The sequence below is a fragment of the Miniopterus natalensis genome, chromosome 10, assembly GCF_054644295.1.
Source record: "Miniopterus natalensis isolate mMinNat1 chromosome 10, mMinNat1.hap1, whole genome shotgun sequence".
In the NCBI taxonomy this organism is placed as follows: Eukaryota; Metazoa; Chordata; class Mammalia; order Chiroptera; family Miniopteridae; genus Miniopterus; species Miniopterus natalensis.
In genome coordinates, this window is record NC_142090.1 from 79,063,171 (window position 1) to 79,090,018 (window position 26,848).

At 51.6% G+C, this 26,848-nt stretch overlaps 1 protein-coding gene across 2 annotated transcripts in view; it reads left to right on the plus strand.

Moving 5' to 3' along the window:
• The window catches only part of BMPER (BMP binding endothelial regulator), a 169,169-nt gene extending 152,072 nt beyond the window's left edge, over positions 1-17,097 (plus strand). The window contains exons 14-15 of one of the 2 annotated variants that reach the window (XM_087821255.1): positions 11,152-11,282; positions 16,628-17,097. In XM_087821255.1, coding sequence (XP_087677381.1) covers positions 11,152-11,282; positions 16,628-16,809 — 313 coding nt within the window. In that variant the 3' untranslated portion in view covers positions 16,810-17,097. Of the gene's footprint in view, positions 1-11,151; positions 11,283-14,285; positions 15,255-16,627 lie in introns of those variants that run through there. The other variant, XM_087821253.1, reaches the window with a different exon arrangement.
• The last annotated feature ends 9,751 nt before the right edge of the window (positions 17,098-26,848 follow it).

Here is a 26,848-nt window from a genome sequence, read left to right on the forward strand (position 1 = left end):
CCCATGGCATCATTGACTGCCCCAATATTAATCAGCGTGTTGCCAGATTGTTATACACCTGGAAAGAGATGAAGAGTAGTTTATAGTTTTGTGTTTTTAAGCCACATTGCTTCCTGTGATGACTGCGCAGCATCACTGTGAGCCACTCACTGTCCATCATTAGGCCCCCAGAGGCACTTGCCGAGGTGTCAATGGAACAAAGCAACCTTGAAATTGGTTCAGCAATATGCTACTTCATGGCAGGCAAAACAATGATAAATCTTAAGGGAGGGATCTTCCTAAGACGTTATGAAAAATAAAACTAGCGTAAGCTCATTGGTGGCTGGCAGCACGCATTTTCACGATGTTGACATGAACGCTGGTAACAGAATGAATCAACTTATTTGTGCCTTTTGGCTGATGTTGGAGCACATCCGTAGGGACGCTCAAGTCTGTCGGTAGCCGTGGTGTTAACTTTGTCTCCCAAAGAGTCACATTTTGTTTACTGGACAATGAGGAATGTGCTTGGCTTAACTCCCTCTCTACCGTCTGTTAAATATTTCAGCTGGGTGCAGTGGTGTGCTGGAGCTGGCTTTTTGGGGCTCCCTAGAGCCAATTGTTAGAATCTCTTACAGCTCCATGTTCAGTGATCAGCGATCTCACGTTGGTAGCCTGAAAGCAGCTACAGTGGGAGAATTTACACCACAGACATTGGCAGGGACTACAAACCAGGGGCTCTCTCTTCTCCCCAACACCCCCAGGAGCCAGTTGCTAAACATTTACAACCACATCACTGCCTGGATATTCTACTGGGACCTCAGCATGTTTATATATGAATCCACTGTCTCTCCTACCACTCCTCCTTCCCCTGTCAGCTCCTCTCCTGCATTCCTATTTGTTGACAGACTTTAAACCTAGTCTCAAATCTCCAGAGGCATCTCTGACCCGATGTTTCCCTCTTGCACCAACAAAAGATCCTTTTTCAAACTCTACAGTTTATGCCTGTCCTATTTCATGGGCTTTACATCTCTGAATTTCTATTGACACTTGCCCAGATAAGTCCCTAGTTATGTCTTTTTTCTCTCGTAACCCCCCGTTGGGTTATCTGCCATATCCCCTTACTTCCCCATTTAATCCTCTATCTCCATTTCCTTCAGCCCATCTAACACTCTATTATCAGCTTACTTTCTTGAGGTGTATTTTGTATTTTATCACTTTCTGCTCAAATCTGCCAGCAGCTCCTTTGATCTTCAAACAAGGTTTATGCTTTGTAGGTGGGCATGCAGGACAGTCTGTTACATGAACACCACCTACCTTTCCCGTTGATCCCTGTGGCTTCTGCTCTGTTCTTAATGCTCATGAGTCCCCCACCGGAACCCGCGGCATTTCAAACAAAAGTATTTCTAAAACAAGAGTTTTCCAAAAAGACCTTCCTTCCACTTTGCCTGGGTAAAACTTAACTCTTTCTTGTAAGATATAACTCAGGCCTGGCTGGCGTGGCTCAGCAGTTGAGCATTGACCTAGGATCCAGGAAATCGCGTGGTTCAATCTGGTCAGGGCACATTCCCGGGTTGCGGGCTCCATCCCCAGCAGGGGGCGTGCAGGAAGCAGCCGATCAGTGACTCTTATCAGTGATGTTTCTATCTCTCTCTCTCCCTTTCCCTTCCTCTCTCTGAAATCAATAAAAACATATTTTTTAAAAAAGATGTAATTCAAATGAAGCCTCGTAATTGAAATCTTTCCTAACTTCTTGCTCCCTAGCCTCCATGCCAAAATAATCTCTCGCATGCTCTCTCTAGCTCCCCTTTCTCTTTGACCTTCTTTCATAATTCTGTACTGTTTTATACGGCACTCATCAGTCCCCCTTTCATTACAGTTTACTTTAGCATGTTGTGTAGGTTGGAGCAGGAACCCCCTCTTTTTTCATCTTTGCCCCTGACTTGGAGGCCAGCACAATGTCCCTGCTCAGGAAAGATTTGCTGACAGGATAAATACCAGGGAAGGAAGGTCTATACATCCTTTAGCTGATAGATGTGAAGGAAACAGAAGCACAGGAAATTTTAAAAATGATATAATGGGGATATTTCCGGAAGTCCCCCCAAAGTTAACATTTAAGCAAACGTTTTTATTTTTTGTCATGAATTTGAAGATGTACAGAACAGAACAATTCCACAGTGTGGCAGACGGCAGAATCCGAACAAATGGGCGGAAGCTACAGAGCACACTTTCATTTCATATACAAGGCAACTTCTTTTATTGTCTATCACAGGAGCGAGATTCCTAAAAAGCTCCCGAGCCCTTATTACAGACACGATGCAGATGTAGGACCATCTGTCCAGGGTGTTATAAAAGGAATTCCTGCAGGGAGGAGGTGCTCACCAATGTTTTTTAAGACTCTTGATTTTATGATTCTGTGACTGTTTATGACTCACCCAGCCTCTTGGTTGGACTTCTGAGCACACACTGTCCTAAACGAAGGTGGGTTGCCACAGTGGTTCCTATTAAAACTTTTGTTGCATAGTTGGGAGCATTAAAAACATTTAGGAAGGAAGCATCTAGAAAAGCCCACACCCTTCCCCCCACCCCAAGAAAAAGTGGTTTCTACATTTCAGGTGGTTTGATTTGGAGGGAAATGTTCCATCACTAATGTCAGATAATAAAATTAAGGTCTAGAAAACCTGCCATATTATCTTTTTCTCCATGGGAGCTAAGGGCAGATTTCCCCAGTACTATATTTCTGTCTGATCAAAACTGCAGTTTAGTTTTATTTCAATTCATTCACCATCGGTCCCAAGGTCATAGACTGAGACAGAGCGGAACTGCCCTTCAGAGGCAGTAATCTTGCCCCTTGGCTGGAGTCCTTCCGCACCGGGCCGCACCATTTGCAGATGTCATTCAGTTCTGCCCCCTGCTTTGCTAGGTATTTGCACTGGGTCCTTGGTCTTCCTTCACCCAGCTGCTGATCTAGAAGGCAGCCTTGGTTTCCCCTTCCCCTGCTGTGTCTTATATAAGTATAGGGACTTTTATGGGTAATAAGTCCCACTTTTATGGGACTTATATAAATATAGGGACTTCTTTCAGTAATTTATTTTATTTATTAAGGATTTACTAGCAACTGTGAGCGAAGAGAAGAGCAACCTTTCTCCTTAATTCTTGACGCCACCCTCACTCATTTTCTTTATGACGTTGCACTAGGAGGTGGGTAGTTCAACTAACCGTCTCTTTAGCTTCAACACCTTCTCTTGGATTTCTTTATTCTTGGTGCAAAACATGTTTAAGTCTTCTTGATCCTAACACACACGCACCCCTGGCTTCCCTTCAAACTACCGCCCCATTTCTCCCCTCTTCACTGCCAACCTCCCGAAAGACGGTGTTCGCTCAATGACTCGTGGATTTTTCGCCTTCAACACATGTTGAGATGATTTCTTTTCCCACCATTCCCGTGACTCCATTTCAGTTAAGGCCACCACTGGCTTCCTAGGTGCCCAGTCCAGCGGCCAGTTTTCAGCTCTCCTTCCACTAGGCCGTTGGAAGTACTTAAACCCATGGTACGCTCACTCCTTCAAACTCTCTCAGGCCATGTAACCATCTGATTCTCATTGTTGTCATGAACATCTGTAAACAGTTCATTCAGAAAAATAGGTTTGGGACATCTGCTCTTGACCAGGCATCGCACTGGGCTGGCGAAAGATGGTGAGAAAAACTGCCCACCCCGGAGTGTAGTGGGGTAGATGGAGTGAGGGGTTAGTCACACGAGGGCACCACTGCGGCTAGGAAGAGAGCCCCTTAAAAATGCCAGGGAAAGCTTTGGCCTGCATATGCAAGTGGTAGTAGGTTTCTACCAGGAGAAGGGGGTGGGAGAATATTCCAGCGGAAGGAACAGCATGTGCTATAGAAAGTAACATGTAAGGGCCAGGGCATGGCCCAGCTTTGCCGCTGACTAACAGTGGGATGTTAAGAAAGAAGAAAACTGCTTGATCTCTTTGGGTGTTAGTTCTGTCTTCTGTTAGACATTTGCAGTCAAAATTATAGGTGCTCTTGTATGTGATGCGCCTAACACATAGTAGGTCCTCAGGAAGTGTTACCTCATCCCCACCTTTTCCCTTCCTGGGCTGTGAGCAGTCTCCTCGGTAGCTCCTGGGAAACAGGCCTTATAGTCCATCCTTCTGGGCTCACACAAGGCCCGCTCAGCCTGGCAGAGGCTGGCAAGGAGGTGGCAGGCCCGTGGTGTTTATGATTTGGATTTGGGAACTGTCTGCACCACGAACCTCTTTCCGGTGATTTGAGAATGGCCGTGTGCCATCCCCCGTGGATGGCAGTGGGCTGGGCTCCTGGGGAAGGGTAATTCTCCTTGGTCCAAGCTGCACAGAGGACGGGTGCAAATACCCTTCCCTGTGTGGCGATTGGATATGGATTCTGGTTTATTGTGGAGCCAAAGGCACGGCAGATGCCTGATGAAAGGGCCCCAGCATCTGAAAAAGCTCCCCGCGCTCCACATGCTTGAGGGCGGCCGCTCTGCGCCCTTCGTTCGTGCACAAAGTGGAGGGTTGTGGGCCTGGCAGCCATCCACCGCCTAATGCAAAAAAGGCCTCCGGAGGCTTGGCCCCTTTGAAGCGGTTGGGCGGGTGGCAGCTGCCGCGTGTGGCTGGGGTGTGGCCTCCAGATGCTGGGTCCCTCACTCTCATGGTTTTTCCCCACGGTCACTTGTGACTCCACACTGCCCACGACCACCCCTCAGCAGGCAGCCACGGCCAGATGGGCAGACCCACCCTGGCTCGGCCACAGACGGCTGGACGTCACAGAGGCACCGCTGGGGCAAGGAATTCCTTAGAGTGGCACTGAGGGGCTGCCACCCTAGGATGGGAGAAAAGAGACAAGCCGCCTTCTCGCTGAGTTTCAGCTGGGCAAAGCCAGGAGACCACGATGTCTGCCTCCTCTGACTTTAGCCCTCAGCCCACGGGTGGCTGGGTTTCTCTTGTCTGTAGGGATCAACAGTGGTGGGAGTGGGGTCAGTGTTTTCTCACATGCTTTTCGCTGGAACCCTCTGAGAGAGTGATCAGGGAAGACAGGCACAGGAAAAGGAAAGAAGGGACCCCAGATGGCAGCTGGGCATTCACGGGGTGTGGGAGCTCCACAGTGCTCTTTGCCTCATCCGGCTGCCTCTTCTGGCTCCTGTGTAGCTCGTTTCATGGGGACACCTGGGCACACAGGTGTGCAGAGACGAGCAGGACCCCCGAGCACGATTCCGGGAGTCGCCCCTCCAGCGCGTCCCGCACTTAGAGGAGCCCGGCGGAGCCTTCCTGACTGCTGTGTGCCAGCACTGCCTCGACCAGCCTTGCCCTGCCCTCCTCACACCGCCCCAAATTGAAGGCAGGCCCTGCCTCCTGTTGCCGTCCCCACCGAGCCTTGCACGCAGCAGACACTCAGTTCGTGTTTGCCGGGTTGAATGGAACCGTTTCAAAGATGGTGCGTGTCCATCTATGTCTGGGGTGGAGATCTAATGACACGGCTCACCGTGGACAAAAGGGATTGGTGGAGGTGTGCTGGGTAAGAGCCCCTCTCATTTCTGAAAGGTCTTTCCAAGTGCCAATAGCACCTGGTTTTAGGGCCAGCTGAGTGCTGGGCAAGCCCATGATTAGACTCAGTCCTAGAGCGCTGGGCCTTCCCGGGCCCTGCCATTTTACTAGCGAGGAGGCAGGGATCTGGCTGAATGCTGGCTACTTGCCGGCCCCCTCGGCCCCTGGTTGCGTCGCTACCTCAGACGTGGAAGATGAACGTTCCTCTCCTGCTCAGGTGAAGGGTCTGGTACTCTTTGTGCTTGAGATTCTTTGTAAAAACAGAAGTGTATAAAGCTAGACGCAGTGCACAGTAATAGATGCAGTGCACAGGCATCGGGTGCAGTGCACAGGCATCGGGTGCAGTGAATAAGCAGTGGATGCAGTGCATGGGTATCGGGTGCAGTGAATAAGCAGTGGGTGCAGTGTACAGGCATCGGGTGCAGTGAATAAGCAGTGGATGCAGTGCATGGGTATCGGGTGCAGTGAATAAGCAGTGGATGCAGTGCACAGGTATCGGGTGCAGTGCACAGGCATCGGGTGCAGTGAGTAAGCAGTGGATGCAGTGCACGGGTATCGGGTGCAGTGAATAAGCAGTGGATGCAGTGCACAGGTATCGGGTGCAGTGCACAGGTATCGGGTGCAGTGAATAAGCAGTGGATGCAGTGCATGGGTATCGGGTGCAGTGACTAAGCAGTGGATGCAGTGCATGGGTATCGGGTGCAGTGCACAGGTGTCGGGTGCAGTGACTAAGCAGTGGATGCAGTGCACAGGTGTCGAGTGCAGTGCACGGGTATCAGATGCAGTGCACAAGCAGTGGATGCAGTGCACAGGTGTTGGGTGCAGTGCACAAGCAATGGATGCAGTGCACGGGTATCGGGCGCGGTGCACAGGTGTTGGGCGCAGTGCACGGGTGTCGGGTGCAGTGCACGGGTGTCGGGTGCAGTGCACGGGTGTCGGGTGCAGTGCACAAGCAATGGATGCAGTGCACGGGTATCGGGTGCGGTGCACGGGTATCGGGTGCGGTGCACGGGTAACAGATGCAACGCGTGGGTGAAACGAGATTTCATGGAAAGTGGAAAAGCTTCGGCTTTTCCCCAGTGATGCTGCACCGGCCTGCCCTCTGCAGGTGTTCCTCAGGTAGGCTCCCCTCGGGGCGCACCTGGGCAGCTCTTAGGGTCAGGCAGGGACTTGGTGCACCGACCAGCCTCCCAGCTGCCCCACCGTGGGCGCGACAGCGATGAACGAGCGCCTAAGAGGAAAGCGACTGGTCTCCTGACACGCAGCCGTTTCTGTGTTCCCCCCAGAGACGGAAAGGAAAGGAGCGAATGCGGGACCAGCATGGGGGTGCTTGACGCTCTCCCTCTCGGCCACTAGAGGGGGGTGGTGACCAGCCTTCCGTCTCCCTGGCCGCTCCTGCGACATCTTCGCACAAACTGAAAAATGAGTTATCCCTGGAAGAGGGACATCTCAGCAAATGCCTGTTAATCGCGGCCACCCCCTCCCACCCGCCCCGTGGAGCCAGGGCTCCCTGCTCGAGCAAAGAGCTAACCTTGCCCGAGAGCAGTATTTCCAGCTGCTGGTGCTTGCAGTCTCTGGCTTGGGCCCCTGAGCACTGTGCAAATAGAATGGTGCACAGGTCCCCCAGCCCTGAGGCACAAGGCAAGTGCAGGCACGGAGGTCATAGTGACCACATACGGTCTGGTAAGTGGCCTTATCAGGGGCGAAAAGACTTTACGCTCGGAAAACGCACAGTGGTTGGTGGGCCTCCGCTTGAAGCAGGACTCTGCTCACAGCAAGTTCGAGGGGTTGAAAACTGGCGCCTGTGGGAAGCCATCAGCATTGCTGCTCTTTAAAGTGGCCTCTGTGTCCTCAGATGCCTCTGTTACTCCACAAAACCAGTCCCTAGCTTCAGGAGGGTGTCTGAGGCCAATGCCCGTCCCTGGAACTTGGATGCCACGCTGGCTTTCCCTGTGCAGGCAACGGCATTGCCCCCTGGGGAACGTTGTAAGGATGAAAGCGATCGATATCCTTCAGTACCTAGAGAGTGTCTAAATCAGGTAAAAGCGTAGCCTCTCTAGGTTTTGAGGGGCTTTGGGTATTTTTTTGCTGTTGTTATTGTTAACCCTCGCCCAAGGATGTTTTTCCCATTGATTTTTTTTAGAGAGTAGAAGGGAGGGAGGCAGAGAGAGAGGAGAGAAACATCGATGTGAGAGACACAGCAGTTGGCTGCCTCCTGCACGTGCCCAGACCAGGGCCGGGGTCGAGCCTGCAACCCAGGTTCATGCCCATGACCTGGAATCGAACCCACAGCCCTTCAGTGTGCAGGCTGATGCTCTAACCACTGAGAATACCATCCGAGCTAGAGTCCCTAGGCTTTAAATTGGAACTATGTATAGGTAGGCAGTGTCCACACAGGAGGAGCAGTGCAGGAGGCAAACAAGGGGTTCGTCGTGAATAATTATGAAAACGCTCCAGTGGGTTTTCCCTGTCACTTCGGTAGTTGGGTTTTTATTCTTGTCGAGGTTGGAGCAGCCGTTACAAAGGGTCGGACCCGGAAGGCAGGCAGATGAAAACACACAAGCTGAGTGGGGAGCTCGGGAAGGTAACTGAAGAGTCACCAGGCACAACGTACGCACAGACCTGTGTGACTGCAGGTGTCATACCTAAGAGCTGAGGTCGGAGATGATGAGGATTTCGATCCAGAAAAGAGAGAAATGTCTTAACAGCAGGCCTTTCTCGCTGCGCTGCAAGGGAAAGGAGGTCGTCAGGAATGGGCTGTGACTCTGTCAGGGACTTTTTTGTTTTGTTTTTTAATATTGGAGGATGGGTCACATGACCAGCAAATCGAAGGTCTGGTGATTTGAAAGCTCTGTGCCTGGAATTTTCTTTTCCTCATTTCCTAATTAAGCGAAATGCCACAGATCCTTCCGCTGGCGGGAGAGCGGCACCGGGTGTTAGACGGGTGGGGTCAGACCGGACCTCGGCTCAGCAACCTCGGTCCTTGAGCTCTGGCTAAGAAAGAATTCAGAGCCAAGACTCAAACGATAAGAGAAAGTTTATTTAGAAAGTCACAGAGGTGGAAGAAGTGAGCCGTAGAAGAAATGGGCTCAGGAAACACGTTACAGAGGCAAGAGAAGGGCCCTTGGAGCTTAGGGGAGAGAGAGGTAAAGGTAACACACCTGGAGGGAAGAATTAGGGAGGGGAAAGACCCAGTGGGGCTCTGCCTCAAGGGTATTTATCTGGAGGTCTTGGGGGCAGGTTCCCAATAGAATATGCCTCAGCTTTGCAGCTGTGTCCTTCGGGGCAGGGGGTCATCAGTCAGTGCAGCTGTCCTAAGGCTGCCGTGCATCACGGGTCTGGTTTTGCTGCTTTTCTGGGCCTGGAGCTGGAACACAACTGAGGCCTAGAGGTATTTGATCAGCACCTCATTGTCCTGGGGGCTTAATGCTTAAGGGCTATTCTCTGGCTGCCTGTTTGTTCCGCCTCTAAGGGCGTCTAACCTACAGGACGAGCAACATGAGCCTGGCCTCGCTGTGCTGCCCTGGCAACCCCGGCAGCCACAGAACCAACATTTAAGCCGACATTGGATGTTGAATATCCTCAGCAATATTTAAGCCCAGAGGTGCCACGCTGGCTGGCCCAGGAAGGCTCTGGAGTGAGCAGCCGGGACTCCCCGCTGGCTGGCCCTGTGGGCTTACCCGCCCCGCTTCATTAGCAACTCAATAAAACAGCCTCACGGTTCCCATTATTGAATCTTTTGGATGTTTTTAATGCTAGAGCCCCATGTTTGGTGACCCTGTATTGAGGATAAGGCAGAGGTAGCCGCCACTGAGCTGTGGATGAAATTATTTTCTTAGGTGGAACGTGAGATGGAGCTGCCTTCTTACTACTCTCACTACCTCCAGTTAGTTACCTCCACGCAACTCAGGGAGGTCAGGGCAGTTTCAAGGGTAAAGTAAAGTATAAGGGAATCTTTTAATAGTCTCTTGGAAGTTAGACGCTCTGTGTCCACCCAGGCAGGTCTCTGCCCCTCATGTCCTCCCCCTGCCCCCTCCCCGTTGGTGCCCAGGGGCTGGCAAGCCCAAGATGCCTTCATCGTGTCTATGAACTTCGCAGATACACGCAGCAGGGAAAGCCTGTGGCCTGTGTGTTTTCTAGTCACCTTCCGGCCCCAATCCTGTTGTTGCTCCCTGGAAAGCTGACCTCCAGGTTGACCGACATAGTCCAGCCAGAGGCTCTTGCTGGTGACAGCAGACCCTGGCTCCCGGACGGGGCGGCTGCCGTCACTCCTGGCTCGCCCTCTCTTCTCCCAGGAGTGGTGTGGAGAGTCCAGTGGTAAAAACTGTGTCTCGGTAGCAAAGGCATGAGCCTCTCTCCGACAGGGGGGCCCTCATGCCAGGAAAAGCAGAGGGAAACCACTCGGTCTGCTGTTGCTAGGAAGCCGAGATATGTTTGATGTTTTGGTTTGAGCAGATTGGAGACTTGCCTTTTTAATAACAGGAAGATCCATAGGTTATTCCTACCATATTGAATGTGCTTTTCTGAAAATATCTCCTTAAAGCAGAATTCTTGCATCTAATCCTTTTTTCCCCACCATTCATTAAATTAATATATATATCCCCTTGGATACAGGAGAGTAGTGCAAGGAGTTCAGATGGGAAATGACGGTAGAAGGTTCTGGTAGGTGCAGCTTGGTTGGAGGATGCTGTGGCTGCACCCCCAGGGCGGTGGCCGTGCTGAGCGAAGGTCACTGGGCCACTCTCATTCCCTCTTCTGATGACTCACCGAATGCTTACTGAGCTGTGCTTGGCCGGGTGAGCGAGTCCGTTCTCCCCACACAGGGAAGGTGGGAAGGAGGGCCCAGGGCTCTGTGCAGGGTAAAGGTGTGGGGGCACAGGACCCAGTGAGAAGGGGCTCACTTTCTCTGGGCCCATCAGGGAGCTCCCCGGAGGAACTGGCACTGAGTGTTAAGGACAGGCATTGGATTTCTCCAGTGGAAAAGACAAGGAAGCATGGTTGAGGCAGGAAAAGCAGGTGGAAGGAAGCCTGGGGGGTGGTAAGACATGCCCTCCGCCTGGGGGAAAGAATGGGTGGGGCAGAGTGAGGGCAGTCCAGACCTCAAGGGACCTTGACTCTGATGCCACGAAACTTGAACTTCCTCTGCAGGTGCCCAGGGAGAAAGCAGGGCTAAGCTTGCTCTGAATCTCACACCTATGAATCCCTTTCGGGAAGACAGGAATCGTTTCCCAGCCTATGGGGTCGCATTCTTCGTACCCAGACCCATTAGGACTTTTTGCAGCGGTGGACCCGTTGCAGATGCCCCTGTTCGGTGTGGTGCCCACTCCACACACGTGGCCATTGGCCACTTAGAATGTGGCTGGTGTAGCTTAGGGAGCTGAATTTTAAATTTTATTGAACTGTAATGAACAAATTTCCATGTAAATGGCTCCATGCGGATCATGGCTCCTGTCCTGGAGCTTAGGTTTCCAAGCTGAAAAAGCAACCTTTAATGGCCAGTCAAGGCTCCCTGGCCACCCACTCACCCCTTGCTGCCAGTCACGTTTAGGGTGTTTGATATTCTTAAGTGTTTAATTCTTTCTCTTGGTTCCCGCAGGTCCTGTGTGACAGACATGTGTGAATGTCCAGTCCATAAAAACTGCTACTGCGAGTCGTTCCTGGCATACACGCGGGCCTGCCAGAGAGAGGGCATCCGCGTCCACTGGGAGCCCCAGCAGAACTGTGCAGGTGAGAGGCTCCCAGCGGGCCAGCCATCGGGAGGTCACCACGATGCCCAGGACAGCCGTGGACGAGACTGTGGGCTTGGATGGTCACATCCCTCCTTGGCCAAAGGGCAATCCCAGCACTGGCCCAACTGGGTTGCAACTCGATAAAACACAGGGCTTCCCACCAGGGGCAGGATAGGGAGACGTGCTCTGTGATGAGCACATTTGAACAGTTTAAGGATTTCCACTGTTGCACAATCCTCCAGCCTCAGACGAACAGCTGGATGAGCTCAGTGGATGCGCAGTCACAGCTGTGGCGCAGGCTGTGTGTGCAGCAGAGGAGATTCAGGGCAGTTACAGTCACTTAAGGTCTTTAGGATAAGTGTGATTTTTTTTTTTTTAAGAGAGAGAGGGACTGTGCTACAAAACCTAGCAGAATGTTCTTTTCCTCCTGAGATAGATTTCCATAATAGTTATCTCAGCTCTTTGATCTCGGGCGAGTTAATTAACTTATTTGTTGTCTAGGACATGGACATCTCTGTTGTCCATTTCATAGATGTCACATGCTTCCTTACAGAGTGGCTGAGTCCCAGACGTCCGTGGGTACTTTGGTGGCTTTGATGACTATGACCCCTGTCACTGAGGTGCTGGCCTTCCAATAGGAGAACCAGACAAAAAGAGTAACTCGACACTAAATACTTGCTCAGTGTGGTCAGTGCGATGAAGGAGAGAAACAGCAAAGCAACGGAAAACAAGTGGGGAGGGAGCGGGTGGTGCTGAGATGGTGAGGAGGGGAGACTTTTCTCTGAGGAGGTGACATTTCGGCCAAGCTCTGAAGGGCTGAAGGGAGTCGGGAGGCATTCTAAGCTGAAGAAACATATTTGGTGGCCATAGGAAGGAATGAAAGAGCAAGCTCTCCAACGGGATGGGAGCCAGCGTGGGCTGAAGGTGGGCAAGGGAAGAGGGACATCGGATTGTGGGGAGAGGGCAGAAGCAGGCGCTGATCACACAGGGCTTTGCAAGGCTTGGGGCGGAGTCTAGTTTTTGTTTTCTTTAAAGATTCTTTTAATTGATTTTTAGGGAGAGAAAAGGAGAGAGAGAAACACTGATGTGAGAGTGAAACATCAACCGGTCGCCTCTTGCACTCCCATTACTGGGGATCGAGCCACAACCTGGGCACGTGCCCTGACCGGGAATCGAACCCACGACCTTTCGGTGCATGAACAACACTCCAGCTAACTGAGCCACCCCGGCCAGAGCAGGAGTCTAGCTTTTATTCTAAGAGGAGCGGAAGCCACTGATGGGCTGTAAGCAAATCTCTCCCAGCTTTTCTAAGGCCGCCCTGTATAGAGGCTACTGTGTAGGGATTCGATTGGGTGGGGCCTGGCCGGAAGCAGGTGACCAGGCAGGAGGCTGTTGCAGTAGTTGTGGTGAAAACCATCGCTGGTGGCTTGGATGGACACAGCGGCGATGTGTGGGGAGAGGAGAAGACAGTCTAGATACGTTTGGGAATTTTGCAATAATATCTACTATGCAGGGTCATAAGCATTAGTGACTAGTATGTGACATGTCTGGAAGCGCGTTCAGCTCCTAGGAGAGGCTCCGTCAACAGTAGCTGCTGCTGCTGTTAGATCTGGAGATGAGATGACTGAATAGTTTGTGACTTCCTTCGAGGGCTGGCAGATGTTTTTCTGCAAAGGGCCAGATTTGCCTGGAGCGAAGAGACCGGGGCCTGCGGTGTCGCACCAGTGCTCGCAGCCCGAGCTCGGCGGGCGGGCGAGAAGGCAGCTCGGCGTTGCCCACTCTGCGCTGTCGCTGTTGGTGGAGGGCGGGCGTGATCGTCTGGCTGGAAGGGGGGCCAAGGAGAACCGTCCGGACGCTGTGTTTTCAGTTCACTTAGACCAGTGGGCCTCAGTTTGGCTGGACCTTGGAGTCACTTTGGGAGCTTAAAAAACAACAACAACAAAACCCCAGAAACCTACATCTGGGCCCCGTGCCCAGACATCCTGCTTTAATTGGCCTTGTGTGTCTTTTAAAACCCCTCAGGTGGTTCTGACCTGCAGCCAAAGTTGAACCACTGGGTTAATTGAAGGCTTTTTGGGTAGCTTTGGGGGAGGAGGTGGCCGGGAGCTGGGAGGTTACTAAAGCTCCCTCGAGCCGCCCCTTGACGCAGTCACTGGTCTGCGTCCTTGCAAAGCCCCAGAGCCCTTTGATCTCTGGCTTCCCTTTCGGATTTGCTCTCTCTGCAAACCCAAGTCCACTCTCGGCAGCAAGGGGCCCCCCTACATGCTGCCCACCTCTCGGCGGAGTGTTGATTTGATAAAAATCGCTCCCACTCAGGTGTGGCGGGGCTCGAAGGTGAGACTCAGCGGCTCGCCGCCCCCCTGAAGCATCGGTGCGGGTTAGCGTAGTAAGGGCCACGTTTTTGAGGGACCGGGTCCCTTCAGCACATCCCACTGAACGCCCCCCTCCTACTCCGAGTGCCCCCTCCCTGGGACCGACCAGAAGATGAATGAAGTGAGCGGAGCCGAGCGCCACGGCGCATCCCAGCGCACAGCGGGCTGGGCAGAGCTGGGCTGACTCGATCAGCGGTGGCGCGTCTGTGCCAGGGTCACCTAGGTACAGGACCCGTGAACCCGTCCTGGCCCCGAGCTGTATTTAGCGCCGGGCAGTGCGCTGCGTCTGGAGACGGCGGATTTCGAGGCAGCGCCCTGGTTTCAGGGGCTGCATCTCAGAAGCTAAAATTACCTCGCTAATGGAAAAGGCGTGTGGGCCCTGAAAGCTTTCATTCACCGCCTGCGGTTATGGAGCCACCTGAGTGAAGCGCGACTCCATCGACGTGCTGTCGCAGGGGAGCCTTTTGCACACGCACACGCACACACACACACACACGCACGATGAACCTCCGCAGATTGACAGCTGGTCCGTGAGACGTTTCCAGAGCCGCGCAGCATCCCTCGGGAGGGTCGTTCCCAGTTCATCTGGGATTCTGAAGGCTGTAGGAATATTCTTCCCTTGTCTTTAGCTCCCAGAGAAGAGGAATTTTCCAGAGTAGAAAGCCGGGAAGCTGAACCAAATAAGAAGCCAGCCAGGCTCGAAGCTCCGCGTGAACGAGGGATGTCCCGGGTGTGGCCTGGTTTTGAGGGTACCGAGACTGCCCCCAGGGCACACGCCCCGAGCTGTGGGAGGAAGGAGCAATGGAAGCCCCGTTAGCATGCGAAACACCGAATCCAATAAATACGCAAGGTCTGTAAAAGTCAAACGCGACCACTGATATGAACAGTTACCATTTTCTAAGCACCTCCTTGCCCCAAGGGCTACATTAGCACTTTTATTACATTTTACCAGTTTAAATCCACACTGTAATCTACTTGGTAACATTCTGTTACCCACGGTTTACTGATAAGGCCACCGAGCTCCCTTCCACCAAGCCAAGGACCCCCTCCCCTGACTGGGCCTCGTGGTTGCCCACACCCCGGCCTCTCCCTGCCTGGAACGTCCTTCCTGCCTTTCTCTGACCATCTCTTCTCAAGGTTTAAAATAAGTGGGATCCCCTCTCTGCTCTTCCTTGGTCCCTCCCCCCTCAACGCTGAGTTGATGTCTCTCTCTTCCCCTGTCCCTTGCTCTCATTGTCGCAGTTGGTGCATCCTGCGTTTGGCTGAGGATCTGTTGCCGTGTGACCTTCGCCTCTCCGGCTGTCAGCCCAGCCTCCTGTAGCTGGAGGGTCAGCAACGATAGGACTGACATTTGGTTCCCTGGCCTAAGAAGACACTCAGATACTACACAGTAGATACTTAGTAGCTGCTTATTGAGTTAATTTGAATTGACATGAAGATGGTAATTATATGGCAGAAAAGGTCTTTTTTCCCTGCAGTGCTTTATGTTCTACATTCTATTTTCTACCTGCAGGTTGTGAGGGAAATATCAGTGTTCAGCAGTCACAGGTAAGATGTCACAGGAGAGCCCTCGTGAGCTGAGCGGTAGAGCTGGAGAAGAGAATTGAGGTCAGAGAGAGGAGCTGACAAGGGAGAGTCCATGTCTATAATGAAAGGAGAGAACACTGGTGGGAAAGAGGAAAGTCTGCCGAGTTTTCATGCTTAAGGATCTTAGTAAGTTCGAAGGGGAGCAAAGTATCTGGATAGTAAAGTCAGCCGAGACATTCTGGGAGCTTCAGGGTGGGAAAGGAACCCACGGCCAGCCAGGCGTCATCCACAGTGCGAAGTGGGTGATGGACTGACCGTCGTTAGGATTAAATCATCACCCAACAGGCACGGGCATTTACCGGTGGCTCCTCTGTGGTTGGCCCTGTGCCAGAACTGTGGGTCATGGAAGGCGAGGGCTCCGTCCCCAAGAGCCCAGGTCCCCGAGGTTCACTCTCTTCAGCCAGGGATGCTTGTCATAGTGGCCCCAGGAACTTTCCAGATCTGCAGCTACCTGGGCCCTGCTGCAGACTCACAGCCAATATCTGGAGGGAACCGGGCTTAGGAATAGCTATCTTTTTAAAAGATATTCAGGGGACTCTCCTGAGCATCTCTGGTTAAGAACTACAGTTGCATCGTAATTGTGGGATTAAAACAAATGAACAAAAAAGTACAACGTGAGAAGTGCTGAGGAATGCAGAGGAGAGAAGGGTGGCCTGGGGGGACCCAGGGAGCCGCTGGAAGGAGGCCACATTTGCATTAAGACCTGGAAAAAGATGAGCTTGTGGAGAGAATCATTCGGAAAAGTGTCTGTTTGGAGAAGTGTCTATTCAGCTCCTCTGCCCATTTCTTAATTGGAGTGTTTGGGGTTTTTGGTGTTGAGATGTATGAGTTTTTTATAAATTTTGGATATTAATCACATTACCGGATGTATTTGCTCTAATTTGCCTCAAGTTGATTAATTCAACACATAATTAAAATATGATTAAAACGTGCAGCACATTTCCAAGATCCTGGGTGGCTGTCCTCCTGTAGGTGTGATTGTATACTTTTGAATATTGGTGTGGTTGCCCAAAATGTTGCCATTCATCAGGCTCAGCTGCTTGAAGGACTCCTTGGAGTTCATTTTCACACTATTATCAGTAACTAAATAACCTTACAGGTTTTCTTGTAGCTTTACTAATGTATAGTTTGTCTTACCTGGGAATAAAAAGCTTCACTTTGTTTCATTTTGAAGTTCATGGCCTGGCAGGTGGATCTCCAATGTCGTTTTCTTAGGTGCAGGAGACTCTCTGGGTGTTTGCAGGATGTTGGGTGCTTGTTATTTCTTCGTTAAAATGCACAGGTGGACCCGCGCTGTGCAGTGAGCGACACGGGCCTGCGGGACGGCATCGGGTGATGAACGAGGCCACTTCTCCACGTCTCACCTTTGTCTCCTGTTTTCCAGCCACCCAGTGTAAGCACGGGGCTGTGTATGACACCTGCGGTCCAGGATGTGTCAAGACCTGTGACAACTGGAATGAGATCGGTCCGTGCAATAAGCCGTGCGTCGCGGGGTGCCACTGTCCGGCCAACTTGGTCCTTCACCGGGGAGGGTGCATCAAGCCAGTCCTTTGTCCTCAGCGGTGACCTCTGCTCAGCAGCTTAAGACTTTGAAACCTGGTGTCCTTGACACTGAAGGGGAAGAGCCAATGAAGGACTGCAGTATTTGTGTGCCGACCCCACGCACACACCCAGAGTATATATGTGTACATATATAGATATATAGATATATTCGGAAACATTGCATCCTTTATATAAACTACAGGTGGATTATTATATGTATATTTTTTGCTATGAGACATGTATTGTTTCTAGAATCCTACTCTGTAAGCCATTGGATACATTGTATAAATAAACCAGGTGTTTTTAATTTAATGAGGCAACGCGGACACATTGGAGGGCTTCAACATTACACACGTTGTCATTGAGGAGGAAGTTTTTCTCAAAAACCCAGATTGCCCGCCTGCGTTAATTTTAGCTATGAGTCGGGAGTTGCAGTTGAGTGAGACATGTGTTTCTCCAGAGAAGGGCAGATTTGTCCAGGGGTGTTTCATGATCGCAAAGAAAGGAATGGGTGCCTGAGAGAGACGACTGGCGATTGGTGACAGGCCCTACGGTGCGTGCAAAGCAAGGCGTGGGTCGTTAGACTTTATTGGGTCAAGGTCGGATATTAGTTCCCAAACCAATTGGCTGGTTGCCAAGAAGTATATCATTGTTACTAGAGCATAACCAAAGAATCAAAAGGTTTCTTACCATCTCTGTATATTCCTCGAGTCTCCTAATTATATACTTGTGTGTGACAGATGCGTCCACTTGTATGTCACCCGTTGAGATTAAGAGGTGTCTGAGTGACATGTTGGTTTTCTTGAGCATGAGCAGATATTTGGAGAAACCGTTGCACAACATGTGAAAAAGAATATCCGTTTCTCGGAATCGCAGAGCAGTTTGGGGCAGGCGAATCCAATGAGTTGATGTGAGCCACCTACATTTTGTGACTGTTCCATTTATCAAATGAAAGCCCTTAATTATTTCTAAAAGATCCCCCGGTTCAGGGCTATTTGGTGACTGTTAATACATCGTAACTATTAGACAGGAAGCCTTTACTGACCAGTCGGTTTAACATTAGTCCAAACGAAGAACGGTCTGCGAGCTTGTCCTGCCATCCCGATGGGCTACTGACAGTCGCCATGTGATTCTCCTCACTTGCCTTCAGCTGAATTAAGTGCAAATGTCAGCAAAACAAAACCCACCGATGTCTGAAAACAAAATGTTCCGCATTGCAGTAAATAAAGGGCTTTTAAGATTTCAAACTACACATTTTCTATTGCGAGGCGCATTGTGTTGTGCTTTATAAAGAAGCTTCGGGTTCACTGGTCTCTGACAGCTCTACGGACATGTGTCCTGTGCCCCCGTAATGCTTGCGAAGGAGTATTGTGACTGGGGGACGGCAGAGTCCCAGCGCCTGCGAGCTGCCGGCTGCCTTTCTGAGACCCCGGCGCTCGCCGTGCATTCCTGACCCCTGAAGGGTGAGTTTGCATTTCTTACGGGGACGTGTTATTATTTGAATGAACTGGACAAAGGCCACGGTGTAACGGACAGGCGGAGGACTCGGAGTGTGGTTGTGATGGCTGTGCCAGGGTCCTAAACACCCCAGGACCTGGGCCCAAGGTCGCCAGGCCGTTGCTTCAGTGCTGTACGTGGAAGGAGAGCTTTGGTAGGCGACCGGTTCCAGGTGTAGTTCGTGACCTTGTCCGTGTCGCTTAAGGATCTGGAGTCCGTAGGGTGCGGGCAGGGTTAAGAATCAGGGGACCCGGACCCCTGCCACTGGTGAGATGGCTTGCACAGTGATCCGAGAGAATTGGCAGTCGCTTACACTCGTGGTCCCGTGCCCCACGCCGCGCCGAAAGCGGGCAGAGGGCAAATCAGTTGACCTGTCCTGTTTTTCGATTCCTTTAGGTCGTCGGTACATTCCTTCCCGGTTCAGTCTTTGTGAAAGAGGGACTCGGGAGGGAAAGGGCGTGTGGTTATTTACTGCTCGTGACTCATCCAAGGGCTGAGTAGCTCTACCCAGTGAGACTGAAGAGCCGCTTTTCCAACCTGGTCAGTCGCGGCCAACTTTGGATCAATCTCATGACTTTGGGTGGCTTGATTACGAGTTTGTGTCCCATACCTTCTCTGGGGTTTAGTTTAACCTTTGAATGTTTTTTCATTCCTAATCCTGGATGAAAGAGGGAGAAGTCAGAGGGGAATTCGGGCCTACAAATCCGAACAGCTCTCTGATGAGGGAGATTGGTCTGTCATTGGCCGGGGGCGATCGTTGAGCAATGATTTTTGTCTAATGATTGATCGTAATGGAGATTAACCAAGTGCTCCTGTGACAGTGGCCCCACTCTGTTCGCCTGGGGTGTCTTCGTGGGTTCTCCAAGCCACAGTCCTGCAGAGTTCGATGACTTGGAATGAACATGCTCCATCTGTCTCATCAATGCACAAACCAGGTTAGCGATGAGTGTGGGCTCCGAGATACCTATAAAATCAGTAGATGGGTTAATAATGCGCAGTCTGCATGTGTGGAACCCCTACCTTGAGTATGCTGTTAGTCATGAATATTGCATTTGATGAGGGAACAGGCACTAGTCCAATGCTCACTGTGCTCGGTGCTCAGGAAAAGTAAGTTCTCTCCTCTCTTCCTGTGAAAACGGGAATGTCTGAAGATCCCAAATGAAAAGTTTTGGTTTTTTAATTTATTTTAGAGAGAGAGGAAGGGTGGGAGGGAGAGAGAGAGAGAGAAACATCGATGTGAGAGAGAAACTTCAATTGGTTGCCTCCCACTTGTACCCCAAGCGGGGGTTGAGGCCCCGACCCTTGAGTGCAAGTGATGATGGGCCAACCAACTGAGCCACACCAGCCAGGCCCCGAGCTGAAAGTTTTGAAGTCGGGAGACGATGAATCCTTGACGTTGACAAGAACCATTATTTATTAAAAGGCTGGCACACTGAGAACCACCAGCTCTTCAGGGCACCGGTCTCGCCCTGAGACTTGTTGGACGTGTCCTGAGCACTTGCCCACCAGCCTGTGAAAGGGACTGAGAAGGACCCAGAAGGACCCACGAAGCAAGGACTCGTCCCCCAGCTTTTGTTGAACACGGATAAGCCATCGGACTGGAAAATGCTTTCTTCTAACATATTTCAGACATACGGACAGGTCTAGAGAATGAGGTTGTAAACGCCCATAAACACGTCACCCTAATTAAGAAAAATAACCCGGTGGGTCGCCAGCGCGTTTTTCTCGCATAAATAAAATCAAACCAAGGCTCACGGTGGCCGCAGCTCCGCATGGCGTGCCTGCCTGCTGGGCTCCTGCACCCTCTGTCGCTCACAGTCTCCCATCTGACAAGTGTCGGGAAGGCGAGCGGCAAGCTCTTGGTGTGGGAGGGAGGCTGCCTGGGGGGACAGCCGCCGAGATATTTTAATCAGCCATCTCCTGCAAACATAACCCTCAGGAACAGCAAAAATGGTCTCTGATTCTAAACCCTGGCGTACAGGCCTTTTCGGGATCCAGGCTTTTCGTTCTGAAAAATGACGAGTCAAGCGGCCGAGGACGGGTGCACAGGGCAGAGAAACTAACCCTAAATCAGGACCCAGACACCGCGTCCCCTAAGGGGACCTCTCGCGCCCGAGGGCCACGTTACTCTGTTGGACTTAAGGAACCTGATTGAATGCCAAACGCTTGCATGGGATCCGTGCTCCCTGCGGCTCCCTTTCAGGTGAACTTGGAGCAGCCCTGAAAGGATGAGAGGCCTACGGAGCCTCGAGGGGTCCTGGCGAGCGAGCCTGGCTGAGCCAAGTGGGAAGGCGCCAGGCAGGGCTTGCTCCTTAGGGAAATACCTCCCAAAGGCTGTGAGCCATGGTGCACGCAGACAATAGCACCTGTCTGGGCGCCGGGGCAGAGAGGCAGGGCTGCCTCTGGGGACGTCTTAGGTCCCGTGCAACTGCTCCAAGAGCGGGAGGGCTGCCAGCCCCGTCACCCGTGCCCCACACAGCTCCCAGGGGGCCGTGGCGCCGGGGGGAGCTGCTCCAGGGCAGGCCGGCTGGGGACGGTGCTGAGCGGTGGAGTGACGTAGCCGAGGCTCCGTCCCAGCGAGTGGAGGGGAGGGGAGCTTTTCGGCCTAAAGAGCAGGTGGGAGGCCCCTGGGCCAGTCCAGGTGAGAGCCCAGAACTAGGAGGTAAGAGGTACAAAGGGGAGACCTTTGTGACAGCTCGGGTGGTGGAGAGGAGGGAGGCTTCTGGCTGGAGGGATGGCTGGCGACGGTGCCAGTCTGTCACACGAGGAGCACTGGCAGGGGAGCCGGTTTACAGAAATCCCTATTGTAAATCGAATGTTTTCTTTAGGCTGCATTTGGTTCAGTTCGACAGACACTATGAGCATTAGGACTAAGAGACGGTCCTTAAGACAGTCACAGTCCAGGATGGATGACTTGTAAACCAGGGGACACAGCTGACCATGGAGTCTCAGGAAGCCCAAGTTGGGGTTTTCTTCCTGGGGGCATGTCACGGAGGCTTGTCGGGGAAGGTGGCCCTGAGATGAGCCTTATGAGGCTGAATAGTTTCCCTCTCCGCAAAGATGTACGTGTGTGTGTGTGTGTGTGTGTGTGTGTGTGTGTGTGTGTGTGACAGACGGGGAGACGGAGCAGGGACGTGCAGTCTGGGGATTTAAGGCGTGAGTCACTGTGTGGATAAGACAGACAACAAGCAGGCTGCCTGGGGGTGCGGAGAACCACGGGCCTGTGGCACTGCTGGGGCATAACAGTCCACAGAACTTTCCTGAGCTGTGGCAATGGAGCTCACCCCCCCGAGATCTTTGCAAGCGTCCCTTGATTTCTAGTGGGGCGAGCACAGTGGGGTTTGAGGACATTTTGGCATTTTGTTATAAGCTCTCTTTGCTGCTTGCACCTGGGTGTGTTCAAGTTTCTTTCGTGTGGCTCCTGAGAATCTAGAGAGGGAAGGAGAGGGGCAGAGGCCCTAATGAGACTGTTGTGTCTGCCCTTCGGTGTTGCACTGCGCAGTGAGGAGGCGTCTCTCAGACCCTCCAGGCGTTGGGTTCTTTAACAGAACTGGTCCAAGGGAAATGCATTTGATCCCCGCATTTGATAGCTTGGCTGTGGCCCGATGGCAGGTCTGGGGGATGCTTAGGGCCCAAACAGTTGAACCCGCCAATGTCAGCAGCTCTGGTCACACCTACAGATAAAAGGCCCGAGAATGCAGCTCCCCCCGAGCTCTGGCTGGAGTGTTTCTGTTACGCTGCGGCCACTTGGGGTCCCAGCCCAGCTCATGCCTGAAAAACTGACATCAACGCTTTCTCCGCTTCCTCCACCTGGAACTGGGCCTCCTGAGTAATTCCTCCTGGGGGCGCTTTCGGCAGGGAAATCTGGGGCTTCGGGAAATGTTTGTGGTGGTGAAAAAGTTCCACTTTGGCTCGGAAAATGTAAATACCATCAGTTACGTTGTCATCTTCAGCGTGTTCCTGCGTGTAATTGAGAGACTCAGACTCTGAGCAGCTCCTCCTGGCTCGGCCACTTAGGCACTAGGGGGGGTGGCAGGCGGCGGGAAGCCTGGCTGGTCCCCTCCACACAGGAGCAGGCCGCCCGTGGGCCTGTGATGCGCAGTGTTCCTGCTGGGGCCCTGAACCCATCTGTGAAGAAGGGGAGCCAGTGGACCCTCACCACGCGGTATGGGTTCCCTGGACTCTCTCTCTCTCTTTTTTATTTTGGTTAATTCTTACCCAAGGATATTTTTTTCCATTGATTTTTTGTTTTTTAGGGAGAAGGGGAAAAGGAGGGAGAGGGGGAGAGAGAGAGACAGAGAGAGAGAGAGAAACATCAATTGGTTGCTACCTGCAACCCAGGTAAGTGCCCTTGACTGGGAATCAAACCTGTGACACTTCGGTCCACAGGCCAGTGCTCTAACCACTGAGCAAAAATGGCCAGGGCTGCCTGGACTCTGTTGAAGACAGTGGGACCAGGGGGACTCTGTCTTAAGAAACTTGTTCACTTGTTCTCAGAGCTAACTGGCTATGATAGGAAATTAAAGCGAGATGGAGGAGAGAGGGGGAATGGACAGCTTTAGCCACAGTCTGTGCCACTCCTCTGCACCCCTAAAATGTAAGGGGGGCATGGGGCAGGCTGCTGGATGACACTAAGGAGCACTGTCCACTCTGTTTGATGTGATGACATTCGGGGAATATCTGTTTTCATAGAACAGCTCGGCCTGAGCAGTTTCATGTCCATGGTGGATCCAGGCAGCTCCCTTGATTCTGTGATTCCCCGAAATGCATGGGGGAGGCTCCTTCTGGAATGCACTGGGGAGACTCCTACTGGGGAGACTCCTGAAATGCACTGGGGAGACTCCTACTGGGGAGACTCCTCCCAATGGTCTGATGATAGGCCAGGCCACCCACTCAAAGGCGCTGGCAGATTCATGTAGACCCCAAGCCAGTTTGAGTTACCTGTTGAGGCCCGCGTGGAATTTGTGGCATGACTGTCTTGCCACTTTATGCTTTGGCATTGGCTCCAGCCGTAGAGCAGCTGGGTTGCTTTGGTTAAAGGGGATAAAGGTGGCAGCCCGGACAGCATCCCAGAGGAACGAGCGTCCGGCTGAGCTGGGGGGGTTTGCAACACCTGGACTGCTCCTGAGGGTCGCAGTGGACCCATCAGCTCCATCCTTTTGTTTGGGGATGGAGATGGGGCCGAAAGGCTTTTTATGTATTAATTATGAATTTGCTATTATCGCTTTGGTTTTACTTTGGGGGAGGGGGAAATAGTAAAAAAACAAAAAACAATATGCTCTACACATCTTGATTTTTATCTTAAAAAACTTAGGTAAAATAAAAACTGTTTTCTAATTTGGGGAATTTTATATTTCACTGGACTCAACATGCTACCTAATCTATTTTATTGAATGTTAAGATTTTCTTATTTAGTTGATTTCAAGTGCACATATTTGAATGCAATTTTCCAAGGCAACACTTCTTTTCCTTGAAATTGGTTCCATGATTTATTGTTCATCTGGCTGGCTCATTTGGGCTCTTTTGTGACAGCAAGTGCATGACAATTCTTGCCTAATAATGTATATGCATATTATTTTCCTCACATGACACTGATTATTTTTAAGTCAGTTACATGTGCAACTTCATTTGTTTATGCTCCTCCAAGTGTAAGCACAGGACCCTTCTTACTATGAGAGCAGAGACCCTGGAGGAGCCAGGGAGGGGCTGTGAGGCCGACAGCAGAGACACAGCAGATACAACCTTATGTGATGTCTTGCGTCACAACCCAAAAGGGCCGTCTTGTCCAAGAGTCGTGCAGATGTGGCTTTATCTATGCTGCCTTCAAATGCAAGGAAATAAAACCCAGTTCTGAGATCTGCCTCCCACCCCCGGAACTGCCTGGCCTGACCCACATTGTCTTCAAGAAGGTGCCTTTTATGACACATGGGAACAGGGTTCCCATGTTTCAAACCATCCACTGAGCACCATCAAAGCTGTGATCTGTCATCCAGATGTCTAGGCCTTTGGGGACAGGGGCCAACTTCCCGATGGACTGGCCTGATCTGGTGCTTAGACCCCGGATGTGAGCAGGTGCTCCAGGCAGGCCACCACAGGTCATGGGCTCGGGTGTGTACATGGCTGGGGAGAGGTTCCTGCCAGGTGTCTAGTGAGCCTGTAGGAATGACCTCACTTTTTGTGCTCACGCTGCTCTGGTAGGCAGAGGAAAGGCCTCCCCCACAAGGCCAGAGGTTCTCAGCATTTCTAGATCCCAGTAGCTGGATTGGAGCACACAGGGCCAATGACAATTCCTCCACGAGGAGAAACAGATCACAATGTGGCTTCTTGAGATTTTTCATCAGGAATGAAAACAATTGTCCTGTCAGCTATTAACGTGTGCCCCCTCCCTTCTACAGTGCTCCCTGCCTCGCCTTTCAGTCGGCCCCTTTCCTTGCCTCCTCTCCTCTCCCTGAGGCAGATGCCCCATGCTCTGCCATCTTCCCCGTCTCCATTCCAACTGGCCTGCCCTCCTGGCAGCATCTCATGTTCCAGTTCTTCCCTAGACCTTTCAAAACTAGCTGATCAGGTTTCTACTCCAAGAATCAATTTATTGGGAATACACTTGAGCGGCCCTGAGGTCTATGCACAGGTGCCATATTTTCATTTTCTTGTCTTGAGTCATCTGGAATTGAGCACCTTGGACTGGGAGCCTGATTCTAATGTGGGCGTTTAAGGCCCTGTATGAGATCAGAGGGGGAAGTATGGGGGGGGCAGGTGGGCATCCTGTTGCCCCCAGAAATGCAGGTGCAGTGTAGGCTCTACCCGCACAGGGCACTGGCTCTGTCACACGCCCTTTGAAAACTGTTCTGTAACGTTTCTTGTTTGTAAAACATTTCTTCCCTTTTAGGTAGAACGTCTATAATTTCTGATGTCAATAGGTAATCAAAGGAAGAAGGTATCGTTCAATGTGTCCTATCTTGTGTGTCCTGACCCACAGCCCCCTTCTCTAGTGGCCTCAGCTACTTCCCTGCAGCCATATGGGTGAAGGTTGCAAGATTTTTCCTTCTGGATGAAATTCCAGAAATACTGCGTCGGAGTGCAGCTCAGTAAAATCACCTTTGTCGCATATCTTAAGGATAATGAAGCTCAAGTCAAACAGTTTTCGGATCTAATGATATATAAAATTCATTCGCCATCCCTAGGCAAGGTGGCTTATCTCTGGAGCCAGCTCCAGCGAATGTCAGCTGTGGTTTGTGTTCTGGGTCGGTGGCTGTGAAGGCCTTTCCCAAGCTTTAAGAAAGACGGCTATGAGCCACTAGCAAGTTCTTTGCAAGAGGGGCCCAGTTTCATCTGCCCTCTTGGGCGTCACTGATGGGTGGATTCCACGGCTACCAGAGATGACCTTTTAATCACCGGCGAGCTCATTCTAAAGAACAGAACACACGCAGACCCACACGCTAATGACAACAGAAACTCACCACACCTTTAGGAGCTTTTGGGTAGAATTTTAAGTTTCATTTGACTTTTTGTTTGCCATACAGACATTCTCAAACATAAAAACGAAACAAACCGGTTCAAGCTGCTTGTCACATTGCAGAGCGGAAGCCTCTGCTTACTACAAATTGGCCTAATTAAACCTTATTAACATCGCTACCCCAGGGTGCATCTTTCTCCCTCGCACACAGGATGACACTGCCAATTTCCACATTCAATGCAGGCGAGTCTGATGCTTTTATGGGTGATTTTCCAAATGGGGATAGCAAATGTGCCAGGGACGGCATTCCTGAAGCACACGGGCTGCATAACCGCTGGGTAATTGCAGTTTTCATTTGAGCAAATTAAATGGAAATGAAAACAAAAGCCCTGTCCTGTCTCTTCGGTGTCTGTGTAACTGAGCCTCAGGCTGCGGGTGGGGCTGGGACTGTCAGAGGAGCTCCTGGGGACCTAGCTGCTCACATCACCCAGTCCCCCCGCCTGTTCTCATCTCACTTTCCTTTGCTCCCTGAAACCTCGGGGGGTCTCAGTGAAGAGAAAGGCCCCGGAGCTTGGTGTGTACCCCAGAGCTGCTGCCCCCCTGCTCTGTCTGCTGCTCCATTTTCCATGTTGGGTCATGCGGGGGCCAGGTTGACAGCATGGCCAAGAAGAAGATGCTGGGCACAGTCACCTCAAACGTGTATTCTCAGCAAGATCCCCAATGTCACCTCGGGGAGCCTGAGCAGTGTGCCTGTTCCTCCTCATGCCAAGAATCTGACGACCAGAGCTATGACGTCAGTGAGATTCTCTGTAGAGAGCTCCAGCCTCCAGCTTTCTCTTAGCACAAATAGGCAGCTTCTTCTTTGGGCTCAACAGACCCGCCTGTAATCAATCTCCACGACCAATAAATCTCAGCCCAGGAACGGACAGAGGTAAAATGGCAATCAGAGTCCTGATTTTCAATTTCGGTTTCTTGCAGGGGCCCACGCTGTCAGAAAGGGAAGCGGGAGCTTTGGTGTTGGGTTGGGAAGTAACTGGTATGAAATTTCAGAGCCTGGTTAAGGACACTGGTGCTATGTGAACTAAAGTAGTGGCCTACTTGGGTGGGGGTGGG